This window comes from Protopterus annectens, chromosome 11.part0, assembly GCF_019279795.1.
Source record: "Protopterus annectens isolate FY-2018-M chromosome 11.part0, PAN1.0, whole genome shotgun sequence".
In the NCBI taxonomy this organism is placed as follows: Eukaryota; Metazoa; Chordata; order Ceratodontiformes; family Protopteridae; genus Protopterus; species Protopterus annectens.
In genome coordinates, this window is record NC_056745.1 from 1453804509 (window position 1) to 1453829717 (window position 25209).

The following is a 25209-nucleotide window of genomic DNA, read 5'->3' on the forward strand; positions in this document are numbered from 1 at the left end:
TAAGGAGAAAGTAAAATTACTGACCGCATCACTGTTTACTCAAAATGGTGTAACTAAGAGAATTAGTTTGTCAATGCTGTCAGTGGTTCAGTGGTCACAAATCAGTGTTTTGTGAAAAGAAATAGGATACTCAAACCACACCTACCCTTTGCACATCCTTCATAACATAAATATTACATATAGATATATATGCAGTCCTCAGAACACTATTTAATGCTTACCTACAACACAAGAAACACAACCAATTCAAAAAATTATTTGAGAATATCAAGAGTTGGCATTCCTTTTCTCAAGGTTGGGAAAATTTGAAGAGTTGGTCTTGGGCAGTTCAAATCTTAATTTTTAAATTAACTCAGTTTATTGTTTATTAACTAGCTAAGGCACCTAGTCCATTATTTCCTTTTCAACCAGACCCCCCAGCAATAATGTGTAAGATAAATGCAATATATATGTATATATTAAACATTTAACATAATCAACAAGACACGTTTTGGGAGGTAGCAAGAAACCAAGCTCACTAATGAAAATCCACAAACACATGGGGAAATCATGCAGAGTCCAAGTATATACTCTCTAGAAGTTAGGTCTGAACCACAGACACTGGAGTTGGGAAGCAAAATATCTTACAGTAAGAGCAGTAAGGCAGTAAGATGGCTGACAACTAGAACTCTTCCAGCAGGGCTACAATATGGAAGCAACACCTCCACTGGAAGACCTAAAAGCTAATTCCATTTACCCAACATTTTGTATCACCCTATTGTACAATATGTGGTAATGGACAACAAATTGCCATATCCATGTTACATTACAGAATATTTTGTCAGTTTTCATGTAATTCTGATGCTACATGTGCATTATACTTATGAATACCTTACTCCTTATCAGATTAAGGCATCACCTTTAAGTGGAAGTATATAACAATGGGACTTCCTGATACACTGAGTTTCTCAATAAAAAGTTATATTTTTTTGCTTTTTGTTTCTGAACCCTTTGACTACTTTTGACTCAAGAGTATCTCCAGACAGATGTACAGTAACAGAGGTAAACAATAGTGGTGGTTATTTGTGCCTGTTTCAGTGTCTTACCAGTTCAGTGCTTCAACTCTGCTCTTATCTCCTCCCATCTTGCTGCTGGCAGCCTCTTTAACAAGATCCAAGCTTGTTGATGTTGGAATTCCAAGCAGATTGCATATCAGCTCTTTCTAATAAATGTGAAAATTAGAAAATCAGTAAGCTAACGCACAGACAACACTTGCCTAACATGTAAATGTTTTCTCAATTGGATCTTCATTGCTTTTATACTGCTTCACTACTGTTAGACACATAGCCAGTTTGTTTAGACATATAGCCAGTTTGTTTAGACATATAGCCAGTTTGTTTAGACATATAGCCAGTCTGTTTAGACATATATCCAGTTTGTTTAGACATAAAGCCAGTTTGTTTAGACATATATCCAGTTTGTTTAGACATACATCCAGTGTGTTTAGACATATAGCCAGTTTGTTTAGACATATATCCAGTTTGTTTTATGCTTGCGTAAATCTAACTTTTCTGCCTCAAAAAAATTGTGGTGTTTTCTTAGTTAAATGCTTTGCTGTTTACTAGCAAACTAAAGATCCCGTGTGATTTATTTGCAAATCTTGTAGATCTCCACAAAAAGGATATGAATCATCCATATTGGAAAGCCAGAACCTATAGATATGTTAAAGACAGTATCTTCCATACAACACTTAAACACGTTCTGTTGAATGAATGCCCAAAAAATTATCCTAGTCTTAAACTAGTTGTGTAATTCTACCAGTTGTTTGTTTGGGGTAGCTACCCAAAGTAGTTATTAGGTGTCCAGTTCTATAGGAAGTGCCCAAAGATTCCTCAGTTTGAGTAAGCTAAAGAGGAGTCCCATATCAAATTCCAAAACAGGAATTCAGTTCCCTGCATCCCAACACATTAAAATATTACATTGATTTAGAGTGCTGGTGGGGAACTTCAAAGTATCACTGCTGGTCTATGTACAGGTGCAACAAACTAACACCTCTAGCTGTACACTGGCATTTATACTGCAGATATTACAGGTGGAAAGCCCAAACACCTGCATCAGCAGTCCAGACATGCAGATGGAGCTGTTCTCTGGCAGGCTAGGAGTACAGTGAAGGGTGGAGGGAGTACCACATGCATGCACAGTATCGTTTTGTGTGATGCACTCAATGAATGACTCTGTTTGCACTTGTTCAACAAACTCATACGTGCTTTACTAGCACAGCTTCACTGCATGTCAGTCCAGTATCTGTGACTGTAACAGTACATGCACAACAGAAATATCCAGTCATGCAAGCAGTATTACGGCTGACATATAGGTGATCCTGTGAGGACTGTCAGTTTTGGGGATTCTCAACAGATATGAAATGGTTTCAGTGGTTGTTGGACTATGCCAAGAAGAGATAATGAGATTCATTTAAACAAAAAGCTATAGAGTCTTATTGCCTTTTCCTTTACAGACTTATGACAATGGCATAGCTTCTGGGAAGGCTATCGAGTTTTCTTCTCAGTTTGACATCTTACTGAAGTTTAGCTGGAATTCAGAATCAGGGTAGTCTATCAAGATTTGGAATGATGGTAGGAATATGGAAACTGCTCGTACAACAGGACAGTAATCACCAAAGATTTATTGAAAAAACACACACAACTCCTGGTTAAGCGCTTTCGACTGTATCCCAGTCTTCTTCAGAACAATTCAATGCATAAACTTGTGATATATATACACATATCCCTTAATTATAAAATGCAATTGATATAAAAACCGCCAAAATAATTAAAGAGACATGCCCATTATGCACATATACTATGAACTAATCTCCTACCTTAAAATCAAAACACTTGTTGTAAAATGAATTACATGAATACAATTTTATAATAATGTAAATATATAATATAAATAAATATATACATTGAAAATGTATGAATAAAAATATTTAAGATAAAAGTAGTAAAAACTATAATGGTATCTGTATGCACAATACAAATGATGCTCTACAAAAGTACACTGATTTTTCATGGGAGAAGGTCAGTTTAATATGTGACATGATGTCATTAGTGTTAGACTATAATTACATCTCTTTCCAAGGGGAGTATTTCAGGCAGACCAAGGGAGTGGCGATGGGAGCAGCTTGTGCTCCCATCTTCGCGAACTTGGTCATGGCTGAGTGGGAATCCGAATATGTGTTCAAGAGTGCATTCTTTCATGACATCGTTTTATATGTCAGATATTTGGATGACATTTTTATATTGTGGAAGGCGTCTGTGGACAGATTACAAGAATTCATGCTGTATTTAAACAACACAGTTGAATTTTTACAATTTACTTACGACTACAGTGATAAAGAGATTTCCTTTTTGGATGTACTTTTGAGCCATGATACTCGGGGGTTCACTTCCAGAATATATAGAAAACCCACATTCTCAAATGACTACGTCCATTATAGTAGTAACCATCCACCACATGTATTTAAAAATGTGATTAAAGGGCAAAGTATACGCGCAGTGAGAATGTCATCAAACACGCAGATTTTGGACACTGAACTTAACATCATCAAGGAAATGTTTATCAGTAGAGCTTACCCAGAAAAGATGGTCATGGAAGTAATCAGCTATGTACAGAACGAATGGGGAAATAAATACAAACCCTTATTAGGATCTTATAAATTGGACAAACATGAGGGGATGCACAGTGATTCACCAGGCAGGGTTTGCATACTCATGTACACCCCTAGTACATATATCATTAAGGACATTTTAGAAAGATATTGGATGACACTAATGGTCATGGACATGGAACATATATTGGGTTCCAAACCAAGATGTGTATATAAGACAGCCCCAAATATGAAAAAGCTACTGGAAAGAGTTAGTTACAGCACACAAACACATGATATATTTAAGGGCACAGCCAAATGTGGAAATTGTAAACAATGCAAATATATTAACTTGAATAAGATAATTAAATTGGATGATATCTGTCATACTTCCATCAAATGTAGGAAAGGAAATTGTAAAACGAAGCAGGTGGTCTACTTAGCTGTATGTACAAAATGCAATGCACACTATATAGGTAAGACAGAGAGACAGCTGAATAGGCGTATTTATGAACATCTTTATAAAATAGGAAACATGATACTAAAAATGCACTATATAGGCATATATTGGAGAAGGGAGACGACCACAGCTTTTTATTTTCCATCATTGAACAGGTGGACGTCACACCTTTTGGGGGTGACTGGAAAATGAGATTGGCACTGTGTGAGAGTAAATGGCAAATTCTCACAGATTCTATGAGACCACCTGGTCTCAACGATTTTATTAGCATTAAACCTTTTTTAGCTTTAGAATAATGTATAGGTGTTCACCATCCACAGTGCAGTTGCTTTTACAATAACATTGTTCAGAATTTGTGATGGGTATACATATTGTTACATATGTTTAATACTGTTACATTTAGAACATTCAGGTGGAGCATCATTTGTATTGTGCATACAGATACCATCATAGTTTTTACTACTTTTATCTTAAAAATTTTTATTCATACATTTTCAATGTATATATTTTTTTATATCATATATTTACATTATTATAAAATTGTATTTATTTCATTTTACAACAAGTGTTTTGATTTTAAGGTAGGAGATTAGTTCATAGTATATGTGAATAATGGACATGTCTCTTTAATTATTTTGGCGGTTTTTATATCAATTACATTTTATAATTAAGGGATATGTGTATATATATCACAAGTTTATGCATTGAATTGTTCTGAAGAAGACTGGGATACAGTCGAAAGCGCTTAACCAGGAGTTGTGTGTGTTTTTTCAATAAATCTTTGGTGATTACTGTCCTGTTGTACGAGCAGTTTCCATATTCCTACCATCATTCCAGTTCCTGAGTCGTTGCTTTTTGTATTTGTAGTCTATCAAGATGGCAGAGACTCTCTGCAGTGCTACCTAAATTGTTATGGAACCCAGATGTAAAAGTCCAGCAGGAATGCATTCCTTTCTGACAACAAATACCCTTCTGCTATACATAAACACACATTGCTCAATGCTTTTTGCTACTAAAGGAGTGAATTACATCCACTTGGAAAGAACAGATGTGCTATTTCAACAATGATTTCCAAGCTATTAGCTGATGAGGAAAAGAGAAGTATTTGTAAAACAGTGGAACATGAGACCCAAGACACCATCTGTTCGCTATTGGAAAGGCGTACAAGACAAAGCAGAAAAACATATTAGTGCAGTCCTTAACATAAGCAGTGGGATTCTGTCTGAAACCCCACAGACAGAGTATTGCCATACATTATCTAGCTCTTTAGAGAATACTTTTGGCTTCTTTGTTATTTGTATATAAGGATTTTTGCACATAAAAGCAAAAAAACAAAAAAAAAAATACACTTTGCTGGTTGCAGATAGGAATTTCAAAAAAAATGTTAGACTTGTGTTCATGTGGAAATTTAATAAGCTCTTCTCATAAAACACTGCACATTAAGATCTTGATACACAAAATTTTAATCCAAAAATTTACCAAATATATGTACAATGATGATTTCTTTTTTGACTTGTTTTGTTGCTGTTACAATGTATATACAGGTTCATAGGTTCTTACTAAGCATGGCCAAAGCAGACCTTTAAGAAGCTCTGCCACATCACCCAGCATTGGTGGGAGACTGGCAGTGCCTCCAATTAAGTAGACATTCTCCTCATATCTTTGGTGAAAATGTGGGAACAACCACCCAGCCATCCAGGCTGCTTTTAAAGGCTGCTATGGAAGTAATCTGCTTTGTAGGTAAGGCAAAATTATGGGATATGTTAAATTAAGGGGTCTATATTAGTTCACCGAAGTGTGGTTTCAGCAAACACTGAATCAGTGACCACACTTCAGTGAAAATCATTTCAGTGATTTGCTGAATTTATCAAAGGCAAAGAAATAGCTGGCCAACTAGTCAACTTTGCCCTTTTCTCCACCGTAGTGAGATCTCGTAGTTGGTATATATAATTTAGGGGTGTGGGGGGGCAAAGCCCCCCACTTGGGTGGGATCAATTTAGTTGGATGTCGGTTTGTTGTACTGGAGGACAAGTATTTACTTGCCCTTGGTAAATTCAGCAACTCGCTGAAATGATTTTTGATGAAGTACGGTCGCTGATTTGGTGTTCACTGAAACTGTACTTTGGCAAAATAATATAGACTCAAATTAAGTGCTGGTCATGCCATCTGGTGTGTTTGCTTTACTACCTGTTTTATTTAGGTTGTTGTTGTTGTCTTTCGGCTTTTCCCAGTTAGGGGTTGCCACAGCGGAACTCCGGTCCATTAATGATTGGCAGTTGATTTTCACGAACGTCGAGGTGCCAGCTCGACGTTCAACCTTCAACGAAGGCATGCCCATTTATGCATGTCTTTCAAACACTCACCCAACTGTGGGGAGGACATGCAGACTCCACACAGAGGGCACTTCCCGCACTCCAGCCAAGAATTGAACGGGAGAACCTCTTGCTGTGAGGCAACAATGCTACTGCTGCACCACCGCGAAGGAGTTAAAAGATTGCTGGGTTGTATGTAGTATGGAAAGTTAAGCAGAGATCACCCTTTAAGAGTTTGCATGACACTGAACACTTGGAAATAGCATTTATTATATTAGGTTAGCTAAGGATACTGACATCCAATATCTTTTTGGTAAGGAAACATTGAGGTTCTCAAGCTGGTTTAAGTGTTTGGTGAGGGACATGCCAAAGTATGCATTATATTCAATGATGAGCATAATAAATAATGAATAAAGTGGAACTATAACTTCTTTGGACTTTGAGGAGGTACCAGTAAAGACAATTTGTACAAGGTAGAAGGATTTTCTATGCACCACAGAGACATGGTGGTGAAATGAGTCAGTTACCAGCATATGTGCCAAAGTCCATGATGCCTGTGGCAAATGTAAGTGGAATCTTTATCTGTATGGCAAGCAGCAATGATGTTACATTGACCAAAGGACACTATCTGCATTTTTGGTGTTAAGGGTAAGCCCATGATTAATGAAGCAAGTATTTACAAGCATCTGTTTGTCCAGCTCTTGCTGGAGAATTTGAGTATCAGAATGGCATTGGATAACTACCATCAGTTTGTAATCATCAACAAACTTGGTTAGCCACAGTCCCTTGATATGTGCTTTTATGTCACAGAAATCTATGCCAAGAGGACAGAACCAAGGGCAGAGTCTTATAGGACATCACTACTGACATATTTCATTCCCGAGCAAATTACAGCAACTTTGACTGTATAGGTGCTATCAGACAGCCAGTTAACAATCCCGTGAACTGTGTATTGTTAATGTTGAGAGAGTTTAGCAATAATCCCAGCATGGGTAGGGGGGTGTCAGAGGCCTCAGCATGGTCTAGTTATGCATTGTGGACCGTGTGCCCCTTTTCCATAGTCTCATATAAGAAACATCATCTCTAAAAAATAAGTTATTTTCAACTGCAGTTTAAGAAATACTAGCATGACAGCAGCACAGACATGTCAGAAACAGCTGCAAGAAAATTGGGTGACATTGGCAACAGAAAGTATGTTAATAGACACCAGAAGAAAATAACATGTGTACATTTAAAAGGACAGTAGACATGACACAAAAGAAATGATACATCATAAAGAAATCCATACAATTGAAGATAACGTCTTTCAACAATGGAAAGAAAGAAAGAATTAAAAAAAAAGAAAGAAAAAATACAATTTGAAGTAAAAGGGTGGCTTGCACAGAGTAGACAACAAGAAAAAAAGTTACAGAAAGTAGCAGTAGAAAAGGCTTCTTAAAGAAGTATTAGGGTCAGAATAATATAATTCAGTAAAGGATTAAATAGACATAAGCCAACTGTGAATGAAAAATCATACCCAAAATACAGGATGTAGGAGTGTCATGCATATAATAATAATAATAATAATAATAATAATAATAATAATAATAATAATAAATGATAAATGAAACATTATGAGGCACTTTGATGCTTTTGGATTTATGCTAATTCTTATATTACAATAGCATTAAAAGCAGCATCGCTCAATGTCTAAGTATAATGTATGCAAGCTAATATTTCTAAGTGGCAGTCAAACCATAATGTATGTTGCATAAAAACAATTCAATCAATTTCAATAAAAAAAAAGATCTGATGTTGTAAATCTTCATTCATTCCTTACTGAGGGGTCTTGGCTCCGTGCTCGGAACTGACTTGGCTAAAAGACAAGCTCGCGCCTGCCAAAAAACTCTTGAGCTAAGTCATACCCATAGTGCCTATCTCCTCCTGTCTTTAGATCTCATTTGCTGTGTATTTCTCAAGACATGCCAAGCCAGCTCTTAGTTAAGTAGTAGATATTTTCAATATTCTTGCCTAAATTTTTCTAGTCTCCTTAATAATTTCTCTTTTATAATCATTGACAGTTTCAATTGCCCTTTGTTGTTCCTGAGTGGTTTTTCTTCCCCTTTCATACCTTTTTTGGTATTGTTAGTACCACTGTTGATATCGGCCCCTGCCTTACCTTTGTGATAATTTTAATACCATTGTTGGTATTCCCCCTTCTTTCTTGCCCTATCCTTCCCAAATCTTTCAATCTATGTGAGTGTTTGCATCTTCAGCAGTGCATTGGGGATTTGACTAATTAACATGTCTTGTTTACTCAAGGTTGTGAATATTTTGTATCTACATTATCTCTGATAAGAAAGGAATGACCGTGTTCAAGCAGTGCGATAAATGTGGGTGGAAAATGCCAAACTCTGATGGGCATCTCTTGTATGTCTACTGTCTCAGGGTTCCTCACCTTCAGGCTCAACTACCGTGTGACCTTTGCAAGGGATTTATCTCTCACACTTTAGCAGAGCACAAAAATAAATTGATCCTGAAGGGATTACTAAAAACTCCCTTATCTGAGGCCCTTTCTAAAGTGGAGGTCTCATCACCTCCTAAGAAAGAAAGTAAAAAGAAAAGCCATTTGGTTCTGACATCTCAAGTTTCAAGGAACCAAAATCTTCTCAGACCACTTCTGAACTGAAGTCTAAGTTTAAAAAATTGTCAGCACCAAGTCTCTGCACCAGAGGCTGTAGCTCTCTCTACGATGCTGAAGTCAGTGCCTTCTATGGAACTAACAACTATAATACCTACTTTGGTACCGAAAATTCCCTTGGTACCAGATACAATTTCAGCACCTACAATGCTTTGCCCCACTACAGGTTCTTCAACCTCAGTGCCGAGAATTGAAATTTTACCCAGGAGCAGATATTCATCGACAATTGATCCTTTTTTAGACAGCAATATAGTCCCTTTCTCGAGAAACCTGACTCTCCTTCAGGGATCTCCACCTGTTCAACCAGGAGTCTCTCCAAACTCGACGTGGTGAGGCTTGTAGATCAGCTCCTAACAGCCAGAGGCATCCCAGCCCCTACAAAGACCTCCCTCCCACCTGGAGCTGAGGGCTTTTCTGCACAGACTCCAACATATCCTGCTTCAACCTCTTCTCAGGTTTTGGAGCCCTTGGTACTGATGTCTACCCCAGTGCCAACTTTTTTGGTTCCTGTGATGCACCCATCCATGGTTCCAGAGCCTACCCTGTGGACTTTGGTCCATTCTGAGTGGATCCACCCTCAGGACCATGACTGGCCAGTGAACACTGTGAACCCTAGTTCAGCACCAATTTTTTCTATGGCGCCATCTATGGTTCCGGTTGTTTTGGCAGCTCCTAGTCCTCTCGGAACTCCAACCCTAGAGGTGGCCTCGTCGGAGCGGGGTGTGACCCCAGTTCTGAGGTTGTCCTTCTTGGTTCCAGGCTCCCATCCCTCTTTGGGTGGGCCTGCCTTCCAGGTGATGGAGAGGGCCCTTGCTTCTGCAAGCATAACGTCGGTACTCCCAGCATTGGAACCTGACCTTACCTTTTCTTCTGGTATGCAGCTGACACAGCCCACTATGCTTGGACATCAGGCATGGGAACAGTGAAAAACCCTACTTCAGGGCACCCACTCTTTGGAGTCCTTCTCAGAAGGTCCCACTGAGGAGTCTCCCCGAAAGACAACATGCAAGAGGAAGCATGTAATTTCTCCTGAGGAATCCCTCACTGAAGATACAGATTTTGATGAGGGAGAAGGGTCTTCACAGTCATCCCCTGAGGATGTCTCATTCGGTGACATACTGGAGATCCTGGAGCAGAGGGGTGACTAGAAACCCATCACACCTTCTACTGAGGAATCTGTATTCTTGCAGGTTTTCTGTGCTTGAACCTCTACTTCCTGGGTGACCCCACCTGCAGATGAGCTGGTTAAGCTCATTGTGCACCGTGCCTGGAAGGCCTCTGACACCATTGAGCTAATTCTCCAAAGACCTGATAAATTCATCTCTTCACCACAATACCACCCTCACTAGTCCAGAGGGTTAGCAGTACATTCTATAGTTGAGGCGGTGGCCACTAAGAATGAACTTTATGAAGAAAGTTCGACTGTCCATCCTCCGAACAGGGAGTGGCAGATGATAGATAGACTAGAGAAGCAGACTTACTTCGCTTTACAGTCGCTGAACTACCTTGCACATTTTACATGTCTCCAGAGGGACCTGATTACACACCTTTCAGGAACCTTGGCAGGGGTATTGCCTAAAGAGTTGCGTGATAAAGTTGCCTCTCAGCTTGCCACCCTAGAGTCCATTTCTAACTCCTCCATACAACTGAGGGGGCAGCCAGAGCAGCTGGTTCAGGTGCTGTCATGAGACATCATGCCTGGATGTGCTTGTGTGACTTTGCGAACCCCTTCAAGTCTTCCTTCGTCAACGGTCCAGTTGATGAGTCTTCCTTGTTTGGTCCAAAAGTTAAACACACGTTAGCCAGGTGTAAGAAGGATGGAAAGACCCTATCCGCCATGGGCATATGTTTTCCACCCAACGATCCTACAACAGGAATCTGAGAGGAGGGTAAATGTGGTTCAAAAAATTCCAATTTGCTTTCCGCAATACACATGGTGAGCAATTGCCCCAGGGCAAGGGGGGAACTCACCGGGAAGATGCCCTCCCCATGGCAGAGAGGACCTGTAAAATCAGGGCTCCAGGGATTCCTTCTCTTCTCAGCCCTATCAGCGCTCCTGAAGAGTGACCTGAATGCTTCCCTCTGCACCATTTGGCCTGGTAACTGATAACACCAGATTCCTGGGTGCAGAGGATAATGACTAGAGGTTACCATATCCTCTTCAACTTTTACCCCAGGCCTTTAAGGCGAATCCTTGAAGTTCCACCCAGTCAGAAGGATGCATCAGCACAAGAAGTTCTAAAACTGCTAAGAAAAAGAGTCATCCAAACAGTCACACCAGACCAAATAGGATCCGGATTTTACTCAAGGTTCTTTTTAGTGCCAAAACACACAGGAGACTGGAGGCCAATTTTAGCCTTCAGCATACTGAACAAATTTGTCAGACAAAAAAATTTCTGAATGGTCACAGTTCATTCCATTCTTCCACTTCTGGAAAAGGACAACTGGATGTGCTCTATAGATCTTCAGGATGTGAATTACCACATAAAAATGGACAAAAGATCCAGACGATATCTCCGCTGCCACCTGGGAGCCAGTCCGTACCAGTTCAATTTTGAGTACTGCCCTTTGGTCTCTCCACAGCCCCCAGGGTGTTCAACAAATGCATGGCAGTCGTAGTAGCAGCTCACCTGAGACTGCAAGGATTCCAAATGTTTCTATATCTAGATGATTAGCTACTTATTGCTCCAACCAGGACTCTACTGCTTCAAGCCATATTTTACATTCAAAATCTGGCAGAAAAGCTAGGAATCTCAAAGCTGGTACTGACTCAAAGCTTAGAGTTCATTGTTGCATTTTTCGACACAATATCCTGCCAAGCCACTTTAACTCATCACAGGTTACAAAGGTTGAGATCTCCCCTTCAGATAATACTCTCTCAAAACCTTGTTCCAGCCCAATTGGTCCTACAACTTCTGGGCTCCATGGCGGCTACAATCACACTGGTTCCACTAGCACGATTCCATATGAGGCTGCTTCAATGTCTCCTAGCATTCCAGTCTTCTATAGTAACACACCCATTGTCTTACCCAATCCACATAACAAACCGATGCAAGCAGGATCTGAATTGGTGGATGAAGCCAGAGGAGGAGTTATGGTGTCATCCCTTTTCACCCCTCAACCCAAAGTAACCACAGACACCTCTGTAATGGGCTGGAGGGGCATTTTCAGGGAAAGAGCATCCAAGGCACTTGGTCCCCTTGGAGGCCAGGCTGCATATCAATGTCCCAGAACTGAGGGCAGTGCTCCTAGCATTGCAAGCATTCCAAATGATCCTCCCATCGGGGACAATTGCTATCCAATCAGACAATATGTCAGTAGTATGGTACATCAGTAAGCAAGGAGGAACCAGATCCTACCCATTATGCCGGGAAGCAATGAGAGTGTGGCAGTCGGTGATAACTTCCAACTGCTTTCTCTTAGCAATGCACATTCCCAGGAACTCCAGTCTGATTGCAGACAAACTGAGCAGAAACATTCTGATGCCTCACGAGTGGTCTCTCAATCCCATAATAGTGACACAAATATTTTGTCATTGGGGCCAACCTTGCTGCAATATCTTTCCTTCCCCCTTGAACCACAAATGCAGCAGCTTCTTCACCCTGATCCCTCCCTCAGGGGGAGTCACTGACAGATGCTCTGATACACGATTGGCCCTCGGGTCTACTGTACGCATTTCCTCTGATACACGACTGGCCCTCAGGTCTACTGTATGCCTTTCCTCCCTTTCCCTCATTCTACAGTTCTTGAAGAAAGAGCAACAGTTGAGAAGCAAAGTAATCCTCATTGCACCCTAATGGCCCTGTCAAGTTTGGATCCCCTTCCTATGTCCTCACCTGGTTCACCACCCGTGGACCCTGGACCCAACCCCAGGACTCTTATCCCACCCACAAGGAATGGTCCATCCCAACCTTCAAAGTCTCAAGCTGATTGCTTGGTTTCTCCACTTCCACTGATTGCCAGGCAGATTAACCATTTTTCCCCAGTGCAAAAGATACTTCTGGCTTCTCATAAACCCTCCACCAGGAAACTGTATCATAGTAAATGGGCCAGGTTTGTAATCTGGGCTAAAGAACAAGGACTAGACCCCTTCTCAACCCTGGTCCATAGGCTCTTAGAATTCTTGTCAGCTGTACTCCAATCAGGAGCCTCAGCCTCTACTATTGCAGTTCACTTAGCAGCTATTGCCAGTTTTCATAATGGTTTTAATAATTCTTCATTAATGTCCCACTGTCTTTACAAAACCTTCCTAAAGGGAGTTCTGCACCTGAGACCGCCTATTAAAAATCCTACTGAACCTTGGAATTTGACTCTAGTCCTAAAAACTTTGACTTGTTCACCCTTTGAACCTTCAGCCACATGTGATATAAAGTTTTTATCCTGGAAAACTTTATTCCTGGTAGCCATTCACTCTGCCAGGAGAATATCAGAGTTACAAGCCTTGTGTGTTAATTGACCTTAGATAATTTTCCACAATGAATGAGTATCGCTTCGGGCTAACCCCTCCTTCCTACCCAAAGTTATTGCAAATTCAAATCTGAAATAGTCCATTCATTTGCCATTTTTTTTCCCAAAATTTTCTAACAAAGGTGAATACCGTTTACACCTTTGGATGTACATGGACAACTACGTTTTTACTTAGAACTAAATCTTTCAGAAAGTGAGACCAGCTGTTCATATCCTTTTCAGGCCCAAGATTGGGCAACACTGTTTCCAAAGTCACCTTATCAAAATGGTTGAGAGATTGCATTGCCTTTGTCTATCAACAGAACAAATTAACTTTACCTACTAGAGCCAAGGCCCACTCCAGCAGGTCAGTGTCCACTTCGGTGGCATTTCATTCTGGAGCCTCTATGGATGACATCTGTGCAGCAGCTACCTGGGCAGCCCATCACACCTTTATCACTCATTACAAATTGGATATGGTCTCCAATGGAAGAGCATCCTTTAGCTCAATGGTGCTCAGGAATATCCTTCCTTAGGGCCTCCCAGGACATAAAGTAGCTAGGGACTCTGTTCAATCAGTAAGGAATGAATGAAGATTTACAACATCAGATAAAAACATCATGTCCTTACCATAACGTTCCATCTGTGTTGTAGATCTTCATACATTCCCTACGTCCCACCCTCCTACCCCCTTCCGGAAGACTCCTGGTGGTTCGCGTTTTGGTCCTGACTACTAGAGAGGGCATTTGCTCAGATAGGGCCTCCATTTGTTCTATCCTTACGGGCAAACTTAATCTGAAAACAGAAGGAGAGGGCCACTATGGGTATGACTTAGCTTGTGAGTTTTTTGGCTGGTGCAAGCTTGTTGTATTGGCTGAGTCGGTTCCGAGCAGGAAACTGAGACCCATCAGTAAGGAATGAATGCAGATCTACAACAAAGATGGAACGTTATGGTAAGGACATAACTTCTTTTTATTTTAAAATAAATCAATATTAGAACACTAAATCTGAAAGTAGTAATACTAATATTCAAAGCAATGGCTAAAACACCAATAGTAGCATCAGCTTTTGTAACCAAGCTACAACTGCTCATACCTTCACCACGTTTATTCCTCCTAATTTAACTATCATCTCCCTTTTCTATATTGGGTTTGTTAGACCTTCTATGCAAATACTGGTTGTCAGATTTTCTATGCTTCTTCATAAATGTAAACCACAGTTATTTGTACACTGTACATTAGTTTTCTTTTTGGTCTTATGAAGGGGTGAGCCTGTAACTGGTCATTTCTTGCTCAGTGTTGTATCCTGGTAAACAAATTTAAAAAAGCAAATTCCAAACTCTGGAAAAAATACTATAGGATATCTAGGAATATGGTAACAGGGATTATAAATAACTTTCTAGGCGTGTTTTTTTATCTCAGAGTAATGTTCTAAATTGACAAAATATTTTAAAGGATAATTTCCTGAGTGAACTGGTCCTTGCTGGAAGGGAAACTGAATTCTTCTTGGTCCAATTACAAAACTAAACTTGCCTAAGGTACAAGATAAGCTCAAGGCGTAGATCTTCTGAAAAGAAATGTAAGTCAACATAATTTAATAAAACTTTATCCTGCCAAGAAAGGTCAGCCTTTATGATTCCCTTAGTGCAGAGAATGAAGCATTTTTTTTTAAATATTGCATTAGCAGCCTTGTATTCCCATAAGCCATAGTACAAACTAGCACCTGCCACAATGCAGATCTGGCAAATAGTGAGCGTATGGATACCACTAGCTGTTAACTTGTTAAAATACTACATGTTTTGAAAAATCATGAATTGTATATATTGAAATTTCAGAAATTCTTAAAATGAATCTGCCATAGCTTCTTCTATTCAACAGTGCTTAGAGAAATAAATATTATTGAAAAGATTTGTTAGAATAGTTAAATCAATATTTAAATGTTGATTGCAAATTAGAAACAAGCAAATAATTAAGAAATCTGAAAATTAATGAGAGAAAGGGAACAATGTTTAGAAACTAAGGCTATCACATTATAAGTAAGGTTTTTACATGGTCTAAAATGTAATGTTTTACTGCTTTTATATATAATAACTCTAAAAAATGAAAACAGAACATATACAACTGAGTGATCTACAGTAGGTTACCTGGTGTCTTGTGCAGTCCCCATCTAGCATACCACCTCAACTCTAAGTTGAGGAGTAAAACAAAAATAGAAAGTAAAAAAGCTCTTATGCTTGGAAAATGTAGCATACTGGCTTCCTATTGAGTTGTCAGCACTTGTAATGCTGAGTGCCGATGCACCAGAAAAGAAAAAAAAAACATTTAAATACAGGTGACAAATGAGTACTGGACATTAAAAACGTTTAAATACAGGTGACAAATGAGTACTGGACATTAAAAACTTTTAAATACAGGTGACAAATGAGTTTTGGACATTAAAAACGTTTAAATACAGGTGACAAATGAGTACTGGACATTAAAAACGTTTAAATACAGGTGACAAATGAGTTTTGGACATTAAAAACGTTTAAATACAGGTGACAAATGAGTACTGGACATTAAAAACATTTAAATACAGGTGACAAATGAGTTTTGGACATTAAAAACGTTTAAATACAGGTGACAAATGAGTTTTGGACATTAAAAACATTTAAATACAGGTGACAAATGAGTACTGGACATTAAAAACGTTTAAATACAGGTGAAAAATGAGTTTTGGACATTAAAAATGTTTAAATACAGGTGACAAATGAGTTTTGGACATTAAAAACATTTAAATACAGGTGACAAATGAGTTTTGGACATTAAAACATTTAAATACAGGTGACAAATGAGTTTTGGACATTAAAAACGTTTAAATACAGGTGACAAATGAGTACTGGACATTAAAAACGTTTAAATACAGGTGACAAATGAGTTTTGGACATTAAAAACGTTTAAATACAGGTGACAAATGAGTACTGGACATTAAAAACGTTTAAATACAGGTGACAAATGAGTTTTGGACATTGCTCTTCTCCTTTAAACTTCTTTTTGCAGGAGGCAAGCGTCCCTCCATCAAGGGACACTGCCCCCCCCCAACCTTACGTATACTACCTCTGAGAGTAGCATAATTTTCTGAGAAACTGCCATTTCAGACTTAGTGTATTTAAGTCCATTTTTTTCCATTTGCCTCTGCATTACAGGACTCACTAATGTAGGTCCCGTCATTTCAAATGGTTAACTTTCATATCTCTTGCTACAAATGCAACACGTGGCTAGCTGCAGTTCAAATACAACACAAGACACACTCAGCACCTCAGCTGTAACCACAAATTCAATGTCAGCATTCCTTTCCGATTGTCTGTCCTGCACTACTGCACCATTGGCAACTGACGATCGTGCCCCTAACACCTTGTAATCAAGGTAGTCACTCCTTCACCCCATTCGAAATACACTTTTGGGTACAATACCTTAACCAGTAAACATATACCACCTTATACAAGTTCTCCTAAGTTCAAATTAATTGCACGTCACACTGTAAGAATTCATTCACTTATGAACATTATAGCAGAGGAAGCAGACAGTGTGATGAGTGACACCTTGTGCATGCAAAGCCATAAGTACCACGCAAAGACCAGAAAAAAATGCCCAAGCAGTCCATCTTAGATGTCAACAGCTGGAAAACTTACAAGACTAACTTTTATATATGTTTAAGAGTCTGAAAACAAAAGTTTTCATCATTATATTGTACACATTTGACATGTTCTTTGCATAATAACCAATTAAAATTATCTGGATAGAGCCCTACTTTGTGTCCAGTTCTGCACTTTCAATCAGGCTACATTTTTTGGAGCTTGTCAAGTGAGGAACACTGAAGAGATGTGTTCTTTTACTTCTTAAGAATCAATAATTTGAGAGTATATGAAGAAAGAACTATATATATATATATATATATATATATATATATATATATATATATATATATATATATATATATATATGTGTGTGTGTGTGTACTGGTATTGGGACAGATAAGTGTTTCACAGGAACTGCCAGTTTTAGCATACTGTGTTTAGAAGAATAGTGTCTCCAGAAATCTTATAAACAGGATCAACTTGAAATTTGTGATTATTGGGCAGTCTTGGTACATGAAGAAATGTGAAGTCTCAGTGTTCTCACAACTCCAGCACACAGAAATGTGCTCCAGGAAAGAGCTTAGCAAGTCTGACTGGCGTGAAATTTTGTCTATACAGAATAATTCATATGCTCTTGTGATGCTGTATTCTCAGCCATAGGTCATCCAGGAATACATATTCTTTTATGCCACAGCTAATCATCCTAGAATCTGTTTTTGATCTGCTTAAAATTCTGATTTACCCTTATCTTTAGCTATAGTTTACTCCAATATCTCTGGATAAGTTCTGTTTTTGTTTCCAGTTCAGCTTGGGGGATAGTTGCATAAAATGAATTAGAATGCAGTGGTACCTTTTAATATTCACACTGTTAAAGTTCCCATGTAAACAGCTGATGAGTCAGCGAACAGATTAGCAAAAATACTTAAAAATGTCATATATTGCTCAGGGCATTGTGTAAAAAGTAACAATTTTTACAGCTGTAGCTTTATTTATAGTTAACAATTTAGTTGTCAGAACTTTATAAACCTCCTGAGTAAATGTTAGTCATGTAAACATTGTGAGCAAAACTCAAGATTGCATCTCTTTACTGAGAGTACAGTTAAAAGTCTTGAATGTCTGTATGCAATTTCCCATGTGTCCTAACAAAATTTCCCCCATTCATTCCATGCAGCTCCCAGGCACATAATGGAAAGGGGTCCTTCCTGGACTGTTCTTACTAGCTGTCAAATAAATACATCAGAAGGAACAGAAACATTTGTTGACGATTTCTGAGACAGGCAAAATGCCATGTAACTCAACTTTTTCAAACATGACAGGCTCCTACTATTTCTAACATGTAAAAGCAAATGTTAAATTTTATCTGTAAAGCATTGATCCACAGAAATTATCAAATTCAGCACCATCAACAGCAGCAGTTCACTGTCAATGTAGTTTTTATTCTAAACAGGTGTGGCCCTGCTTTGAGACTATATGTATGGAATTTGACTGTGAAAAATAGAGTTGCATGAAGACGTGTAACATCTACACAAGCAGCCCTAATGGAAAGAACATGAACAAAACTACAGTAAGAAATATACAAATCAGTAAATAATGCAGATATAACCTAAACCTTTATTAAACAAAACATTACGTACATGTGCAGTCCTCTCTTATTCTGACATAGTAACCTGACAAGTTTAATAAACTATTTACAAGATAATCTCTTTCCATACTAATACACAAACATTCAGACTTATTTACATACATATTAAAATATGTACAAGCTAAATTATATCTTACTCAATAATCTTGCTCATGGGATGCACACATACATCTAAGGGGTCCCTTCTTAACTTGGTTGTTAGTGTTATACAAGCAAAAGAAGTACACCACCCTTTATCATGAATATTTATCAGCAGCCACTATACTCCCACCACATATCTGTACCACACCATTTCCCAATTAGTTTGAATCTTGTGTTTCTATCTTCTATCTTCTTCTTTTGGCTTTTTCCCTGTTAGGGGTCACCACAGCGGATCACCTGTCCACTCATGGCTGGCAGTGGAGTTTTTACGGTGTCAAGTTGCCAGCTCCCACTCACCAACCCTTCGCCTACAGTTAATGTATTTTACATTTATTAACACTAGCCAATTGTCCTGCCCCTCACCCCCAACCCTTCATGAGACAGCAAGCGTTTGGTGTCCATTACCAGCTGCCTAACTTTCCAACTTCTCAGACTTCAGTAAATCAGACTTTTTTTAGTGAAACTCTTCCAGGGCAAAAAAAATGTTCTCTTATTATTAGTTTCATTATCCGTGAGTAGGAAGTATTTTAAAGGCCTAATCTCCTTCATCCTCCACCTCTTTCTTGTCACCATTTTACTCTTATGCTAGACAACTTTGAAACAGCTCCTAACAGGGTTACTCTTCATTCTGGCTGTGTTTCAAAATCCCCATAGAATATCTTATACATTTGGTTCCAGAATGTAACTGTTGTTATCCTCCTGGAATCTCTACATGTACTGTTCTTGCTTGTCCTAATACTCTCACCCCCCTCCCCATTGAATTTCCCCATTCTATAAATGAAATGCAGCTGTCATTACAGCACACAGCCAAAATTCTAGAATTCTTCAGCTTTCCAAGAACCTTTGGAGATATAATCTCTTTTCTAATTTTGCTTCTTTTTCTCCCACAGAAATATATTATAAGACCACTGTATTTCTCCACTCATTCACTGTTATATCTTTGGGATAAATGTTAAAAAAATAGAGAAAACCTTAGGCAACATTATCATTTGTTCAATGCTTGCAACAGTCACCTGATCTCTAGCTTCAAAAACAATAAAACTCTTTGGTAACATGAAAAAACGATCACGTGTAGAAAATGTAATTAGTCATCATTCTGTGTATGTGTCTTCATTCTCTTTAAGATTTAATATAAAAACTTACCCATGTTATCTGGGGTGCATCAGAACTCAGAAGTATGCAGGAGTCTGTATTTATAAATCCCAGTTTAACTAATCCTGTCATGACATTCGAAAACCCCTAAAATAAAATGCACACAATGTTGAAAAATAAACTTCTACCCTAAGATAAAACAGTATGTCATTTCAGTGTAACTGTACATATAATTACTTGTATTTTTTCTTATATTGTCTGATTACTGATAACCAGTTGCCATAATGTTAAAGGTAAAATATTTTCCACCTCTGTGTGTTTATTAAATGCTTATTAAATAAACAGTTTAAATGCCAATCACAGTTTGTAAAATAATTGTATTTTGTAATGTGATTATTCCAGAGTGAAGGGAGCCTTGGTTATGAATCTGTCCCTCCAGCATGTCCTATTTATTTCAGTGCTGAGGTTCAAGTCTCTCGAGCGCATAGCTCGATGGGATTTGGATTTTCTGAGGTGCAGCATGTCCATTAATTCCGGGTTGGACATGGCTTTATACGCCAGGCACAGATCGCCTCTGAGCAGGCGGTATGCCACTGAGTAGAGCTGGAGTTTCTTTAACTGGGCAGCATATGGCATCTGTTTGAGCCCTTTGATCCTCTTGGTGAGGTACTTTTGGGGTCTTTCCAATTGCTGCAGTGTCTAGTAAGGTACATCCCAAAAGGGGCATTGTACTCAATTATGGGCCTGATGAGGGATGAGTAAAGAGGCACGATGACCTCCCCTGATCTAGATGTGAATCCCTTCATGATTAGGTGGGCTATATAAAATGTTTTTCTAACCACTTTGGCCACATGGTTGTCAAATGAGAGATTGCTATCAACTTGGGTACCCAAGTCCCTAATTACTTCTTCCGTACTTAATGGATTACCACCTATGTGGTAATTTGTGGGCACTTTGTTTTTGCCAACGGGGATAACTATACACTTTTTGGCGTTTAGCTTGAGGCCATGGCTCTGGCACCAGTTGTCTGTTTCTATGAGGCCTTTTTGTAGGATGCTTGTGTCTGCTGGAGAGTCGATTATGGTGCCCAGTTTGCAGTCATCTGCGAACTTGGTCAGCTACAGTCCCTCCGTGTTAGCCTGTACCTCCGAGAAATATAAACCGAACAAGAGAGGTCCCAGGACTGAGCCCTGTGGGATGCCACTTGTAACTGGTTTGGAGTCTGACATGGCTCCAGCTATTCTAACCATGTGGGTTCTGTCCTTGAGCCAGTTTGCAACCCATCTAGTGACATAGGGGGTTATATTTAAGCTGGTGAGCTTATCTATAATGCCCGAGTGGAGTATTGTATCGAAGGCTTTTGCAAGGTCCAGGTAGGCTGTGTGGACCACCTTCCCTCACAATGGCCTTGGTGACTGTTTCAAAGAAATCGACCAGGTTTAAGAGGCAGGATCTGCCCTTAACAAAGCCGAACTGGGTAGGGTCCAGTGTCTGTAGGTCCCCAATATCTTTATTTATGAGGTCCATGATGATCCTTTCCATAGCTTTGCAGACCAAGCTAGTCAGGCTTATGGGGCAATAGTTTCCAGGAACCGTTGAGGCACCACTTTTGTGGAGAGGGACCACTGTTGCTGTGCGCCACTCTTTGGGTACATATCCTGTAGTAAGGCTGAGATTGAACAGTAGTTTTATGTTTGGGTTTAGTTCTTCTTGGAGTTCATCTTACTGCAGTTGAGCTGGAATTCAGAATCAGGGTAGTCTATCAAGATGGCAGAGACTCTCTGCAGTGCTACCTAAATTGTTATGGAACCCAGATGTAAAAGTCCAGCAGGAATGCATTCCTTTCTGACAACAAATACCCTTCTGCTATACATAAACACACATTGCTCAATGCTTTTTATTACTAAAGGAGTGAATTACATCCACTTGGAAAGAACAGATGTGCTATTTCAACAGTGATTTCCAACTCCAATTTCTTGGAGTTCATGTAGGACGCAGCCCGGGACACCGTCTGGTCCCATTGATGCTGTGTTTTTTGCTTTGGAGAGGGCGGCTCTTACCTGAGCATCTGAGATGTCAGGGGGGCAGTACTCTGCTGGGATAGATATTTGCCCTTTTGGTGGGGAAGGGGGGGGAGAAGTTTGCGCTGAACCTGTCAGCTAGGATGTTGACAATGTCTGTGGGTTTGGTGTATTTTTTGTCATTTTGGACTAATTCTGAGCATATCTGGGAATTCCCACCCAGGTTCCTAACATAACTAAAGAAAGCCTTGTGATTATCCTTAGTGTCCTGTGCAATTTTTCTCTCGAAGCTAGCCTTAGACGATTTTATGAGTGCCCGTAGTTTTTTGCTAATACTGATCATAGGTTCATAGATTCATAGGTTCATAGATTAGTACTAAGCTAACTGCCCTTGTGAGCCATTTTAAGCCTAGGCAATTATCCCTTGTGAGACTCAAACCCTGTACCTTGTATTTGTAAGGCAAACACCTTAACCATTTATTAACACTGGCCAATTGTCATGCCTCTCACTCCCAACCCTTCATGAGACAGCAAGCTTTTGGTGTCCATTACCAACTGCCTAACTTTCCAACTTCTCAGACTTCAGTAAATCAAATTTTTTTTAGTGAAACTCTTCCAGGGCAAAAAAAATGTTCTCTTATCATTAGTTTCATTATCCGTGAGTAGGAAGTATTTTAAAGGCCTAATCTCCTTCAACCTCCACCTCTTTCTTGTCACCGTTTTACTCTTATGCTAGACGACTTTGAAACAACTCCTAACAGGGTTACTCTTCATTCTGGCTGTGTTTCAAAATTCCAGTAGAATATCTTATGCATTTGGTTCCAGAATTTAACTCTTGTTATCCTACTGGAATCTCTACATGTACTGTTCTTGCTTGTCTCACCATTGATTGTCCTAATACTCTCAGCCCCCCCCCCCATTGAATTCCCCCATTTTATAAATGAAATGCAGCTGTCATTACAGCACACAGCCAAAATTCTGGAATTCTTCAGCTTTCCAAGAACCTTTGGAGATATAACCTCTTTTCTAATTTTGCTTCTTTTTCTCCCCCAGAAATATATTATAAGACCACTGTATTTCTCCACTCATTCACTGTTATATCTTTAGGATAAATGTTAAAAAAATAGAGAAAACCTTAGGCAACATTATCATTTGTTCAATGCTTGCAACAGTCACCTGATCTCTAGCTTCAAAAACAATAAAACTCTTTGGTAACAGGAAAAAACGATCACGTGTAGAAAATGTAATTAGTCATCATTCTGTGTATGTGTCTTCATTCTCTTTAAGATTTAATATAAAAACTTACCCAAGTTATCTGGGGTGCATCAGAACTCAGAAGTATGCAGGAGTCTGTATTTATAAGTCCCAGTTTAACTAATCCTGTCATGACATTCGAAAACCCCTAAAATAAAATGCACACAATGTTGAAAAATAAACTTCTACCCTAAGATAAAACAGTATGTCATTTCAGTGTAACTGTACATATAATTACTTGTATTTTTTCTTATATTGTCTGATTACTGATAACCAGTTGCCATAATGTTTAAGGTAAAATATTTTTCACCTCTGTGTGTTTATTAAATGCTTATTAAATAAACAGTTTAAATGCCAATCACAGTTTGTAAAATAATTGTATTTTGTAATGTGATTATGCCAACTTTTTAATCAGAAATTATATAAAATAAAGTGTTAAGCAAAACTCAATCATACTTAGTACAGCATGCAGTTTATGAACCCTGACAAAAGCTGAGTTTGATATTTGTATTGCACATATAGTTCTTATATAGTCATGCAGTTTTCTAAATTCACAGCAATTAATTTTATGTCTCATTTCACTCTTACACACATCATCAACAAAGTTATGTGAACTTTGAATTCTATCAAAAATAAATAAGTTCTTTTCAGGATCACATCATTGCTTAAATCTATAATTAATCAGTATCACCTCTAGAAATGTGTAGAAAAATTGCAACTTCCATTTTCTTAGTCTTTTTTTTTTCTGCTATGCAAGGTATAGAAAATTTTCTGTAACCACTGCTTACAGATTTTTACTAAACTTCCATGTGGAACCAACTTCTGGTGGTGACAATGGAGGGATGGATTCTAAAACAAGTAATAGTAATAACTGTATCTAAAGGAATATGATGACCCCGTTCATTTGCCGAAAAGGTTCCAAAGTTGAACCACCTTGCTTAAAAGGTGCGTGACTGACTCATCTGAGAGATTTTCCAAGTCCCAGTGGCCTAATGGATAAGGCATTGGCCTCCTAAACCAGGAATTGTGGGTTTGAGTCCCTTCTAGGGTAATATAATCTTTATACAACGCAGAGCTTTTTGGGTTGGTATAATGATTAAGGTGTTTACCTCAGAGACACAAGGCACAGGGTTTGATTCTTATGTTTGAAAGACTATGAAATAGTCAGTCTCACCTATTTGGCACTATTTAACTTGTCATTTCATCAACAGAACCACCCCACTGATTTTTTGTTTTTCCTTTTCTTTTTTCCTCACTTACTCATTTAAGTATAGAGATTATTTCAATATGTTGAAGTTCTTCTGTTAGTCTAGTGGTAAAAGAATTCTGGTTCTGCCTTTATTGATCAGTTATAACATAGTGCTGATAGAATGGCTGGAGAAAGTTAAGAATGTCTTTAAAGCTACCTCAAAGGAGTAATTATTCTACATCGGGATTGCATATTTGAATCCACAAGAGATCTTGATACCACTCTGACATCACACAATGCTCAGTAGACTCAATGGCAAAATGCAAACACAGATGAGATAGTGTCTGAATGCTTCCACTTTGTTTATTAACATGGCAGCAGCTTCTGATATTGGAAAAACCACATGACATCTGACATGCATTAGTCTTATGGGTAAGTGATACCTTAAAGAAGTACACTACTTTTTACATTGCGCTTATAACTTCATTTGTCAGAATGAATGACATAAAAAGCTGAATCGCATTACTTCAAAATAATCTGAAAAAAAGAAAGCAAACTATATTGAAAGTGTAAATCTTAGAACAAGTTTGCACAATTATTTTTTTGTAGAAAGCAAATGACCCTGCAATATTTTAACTTTGAGGATAAGAAATCATCTGTCATTAATCTTCATTCATTCCTTACTGATGGGTGTCGGTTTTGTCCTCGGAGCCGAGTCGGCCTTGTAA

General features: G+C 38.7%; 1 protein-coding gene across 6 annotated transcripts in view; it reads right to left on the minus strand.

Moving 5' to 3' along the window:
- Positions 1-25209, minus strand: part of LOC122815900 (alpha-aminoadipic semialdehyde synthase, mitochondrial-like) — a 1133057-nt gene that overhangs the window by 33861 nt on the left and 1073987 nt on the right. For 5 of the 6 annotated variants that reach the window (XM_044088747.1, XM_044088751.1, XM_044088746.1 and 2 more), the window contains 2 exons: positions 23345-23440; positions 1086-1201 (listed from right to left, as the gene is read on the minus strand). In XM_044088747.1, the coding sequence (XP_043944682.1) occupies positions 1086-1201; positions 23345-23440 (212 nt within the window). Of the gene's footprint in view, positions 1-1085; positions 1202-20068; positions 20165-23344; positions 23441-25209 lie in introns of all 6 variants that reach the window. The other variant, XM_044088750.1, reaches the window with a different exon arrangement.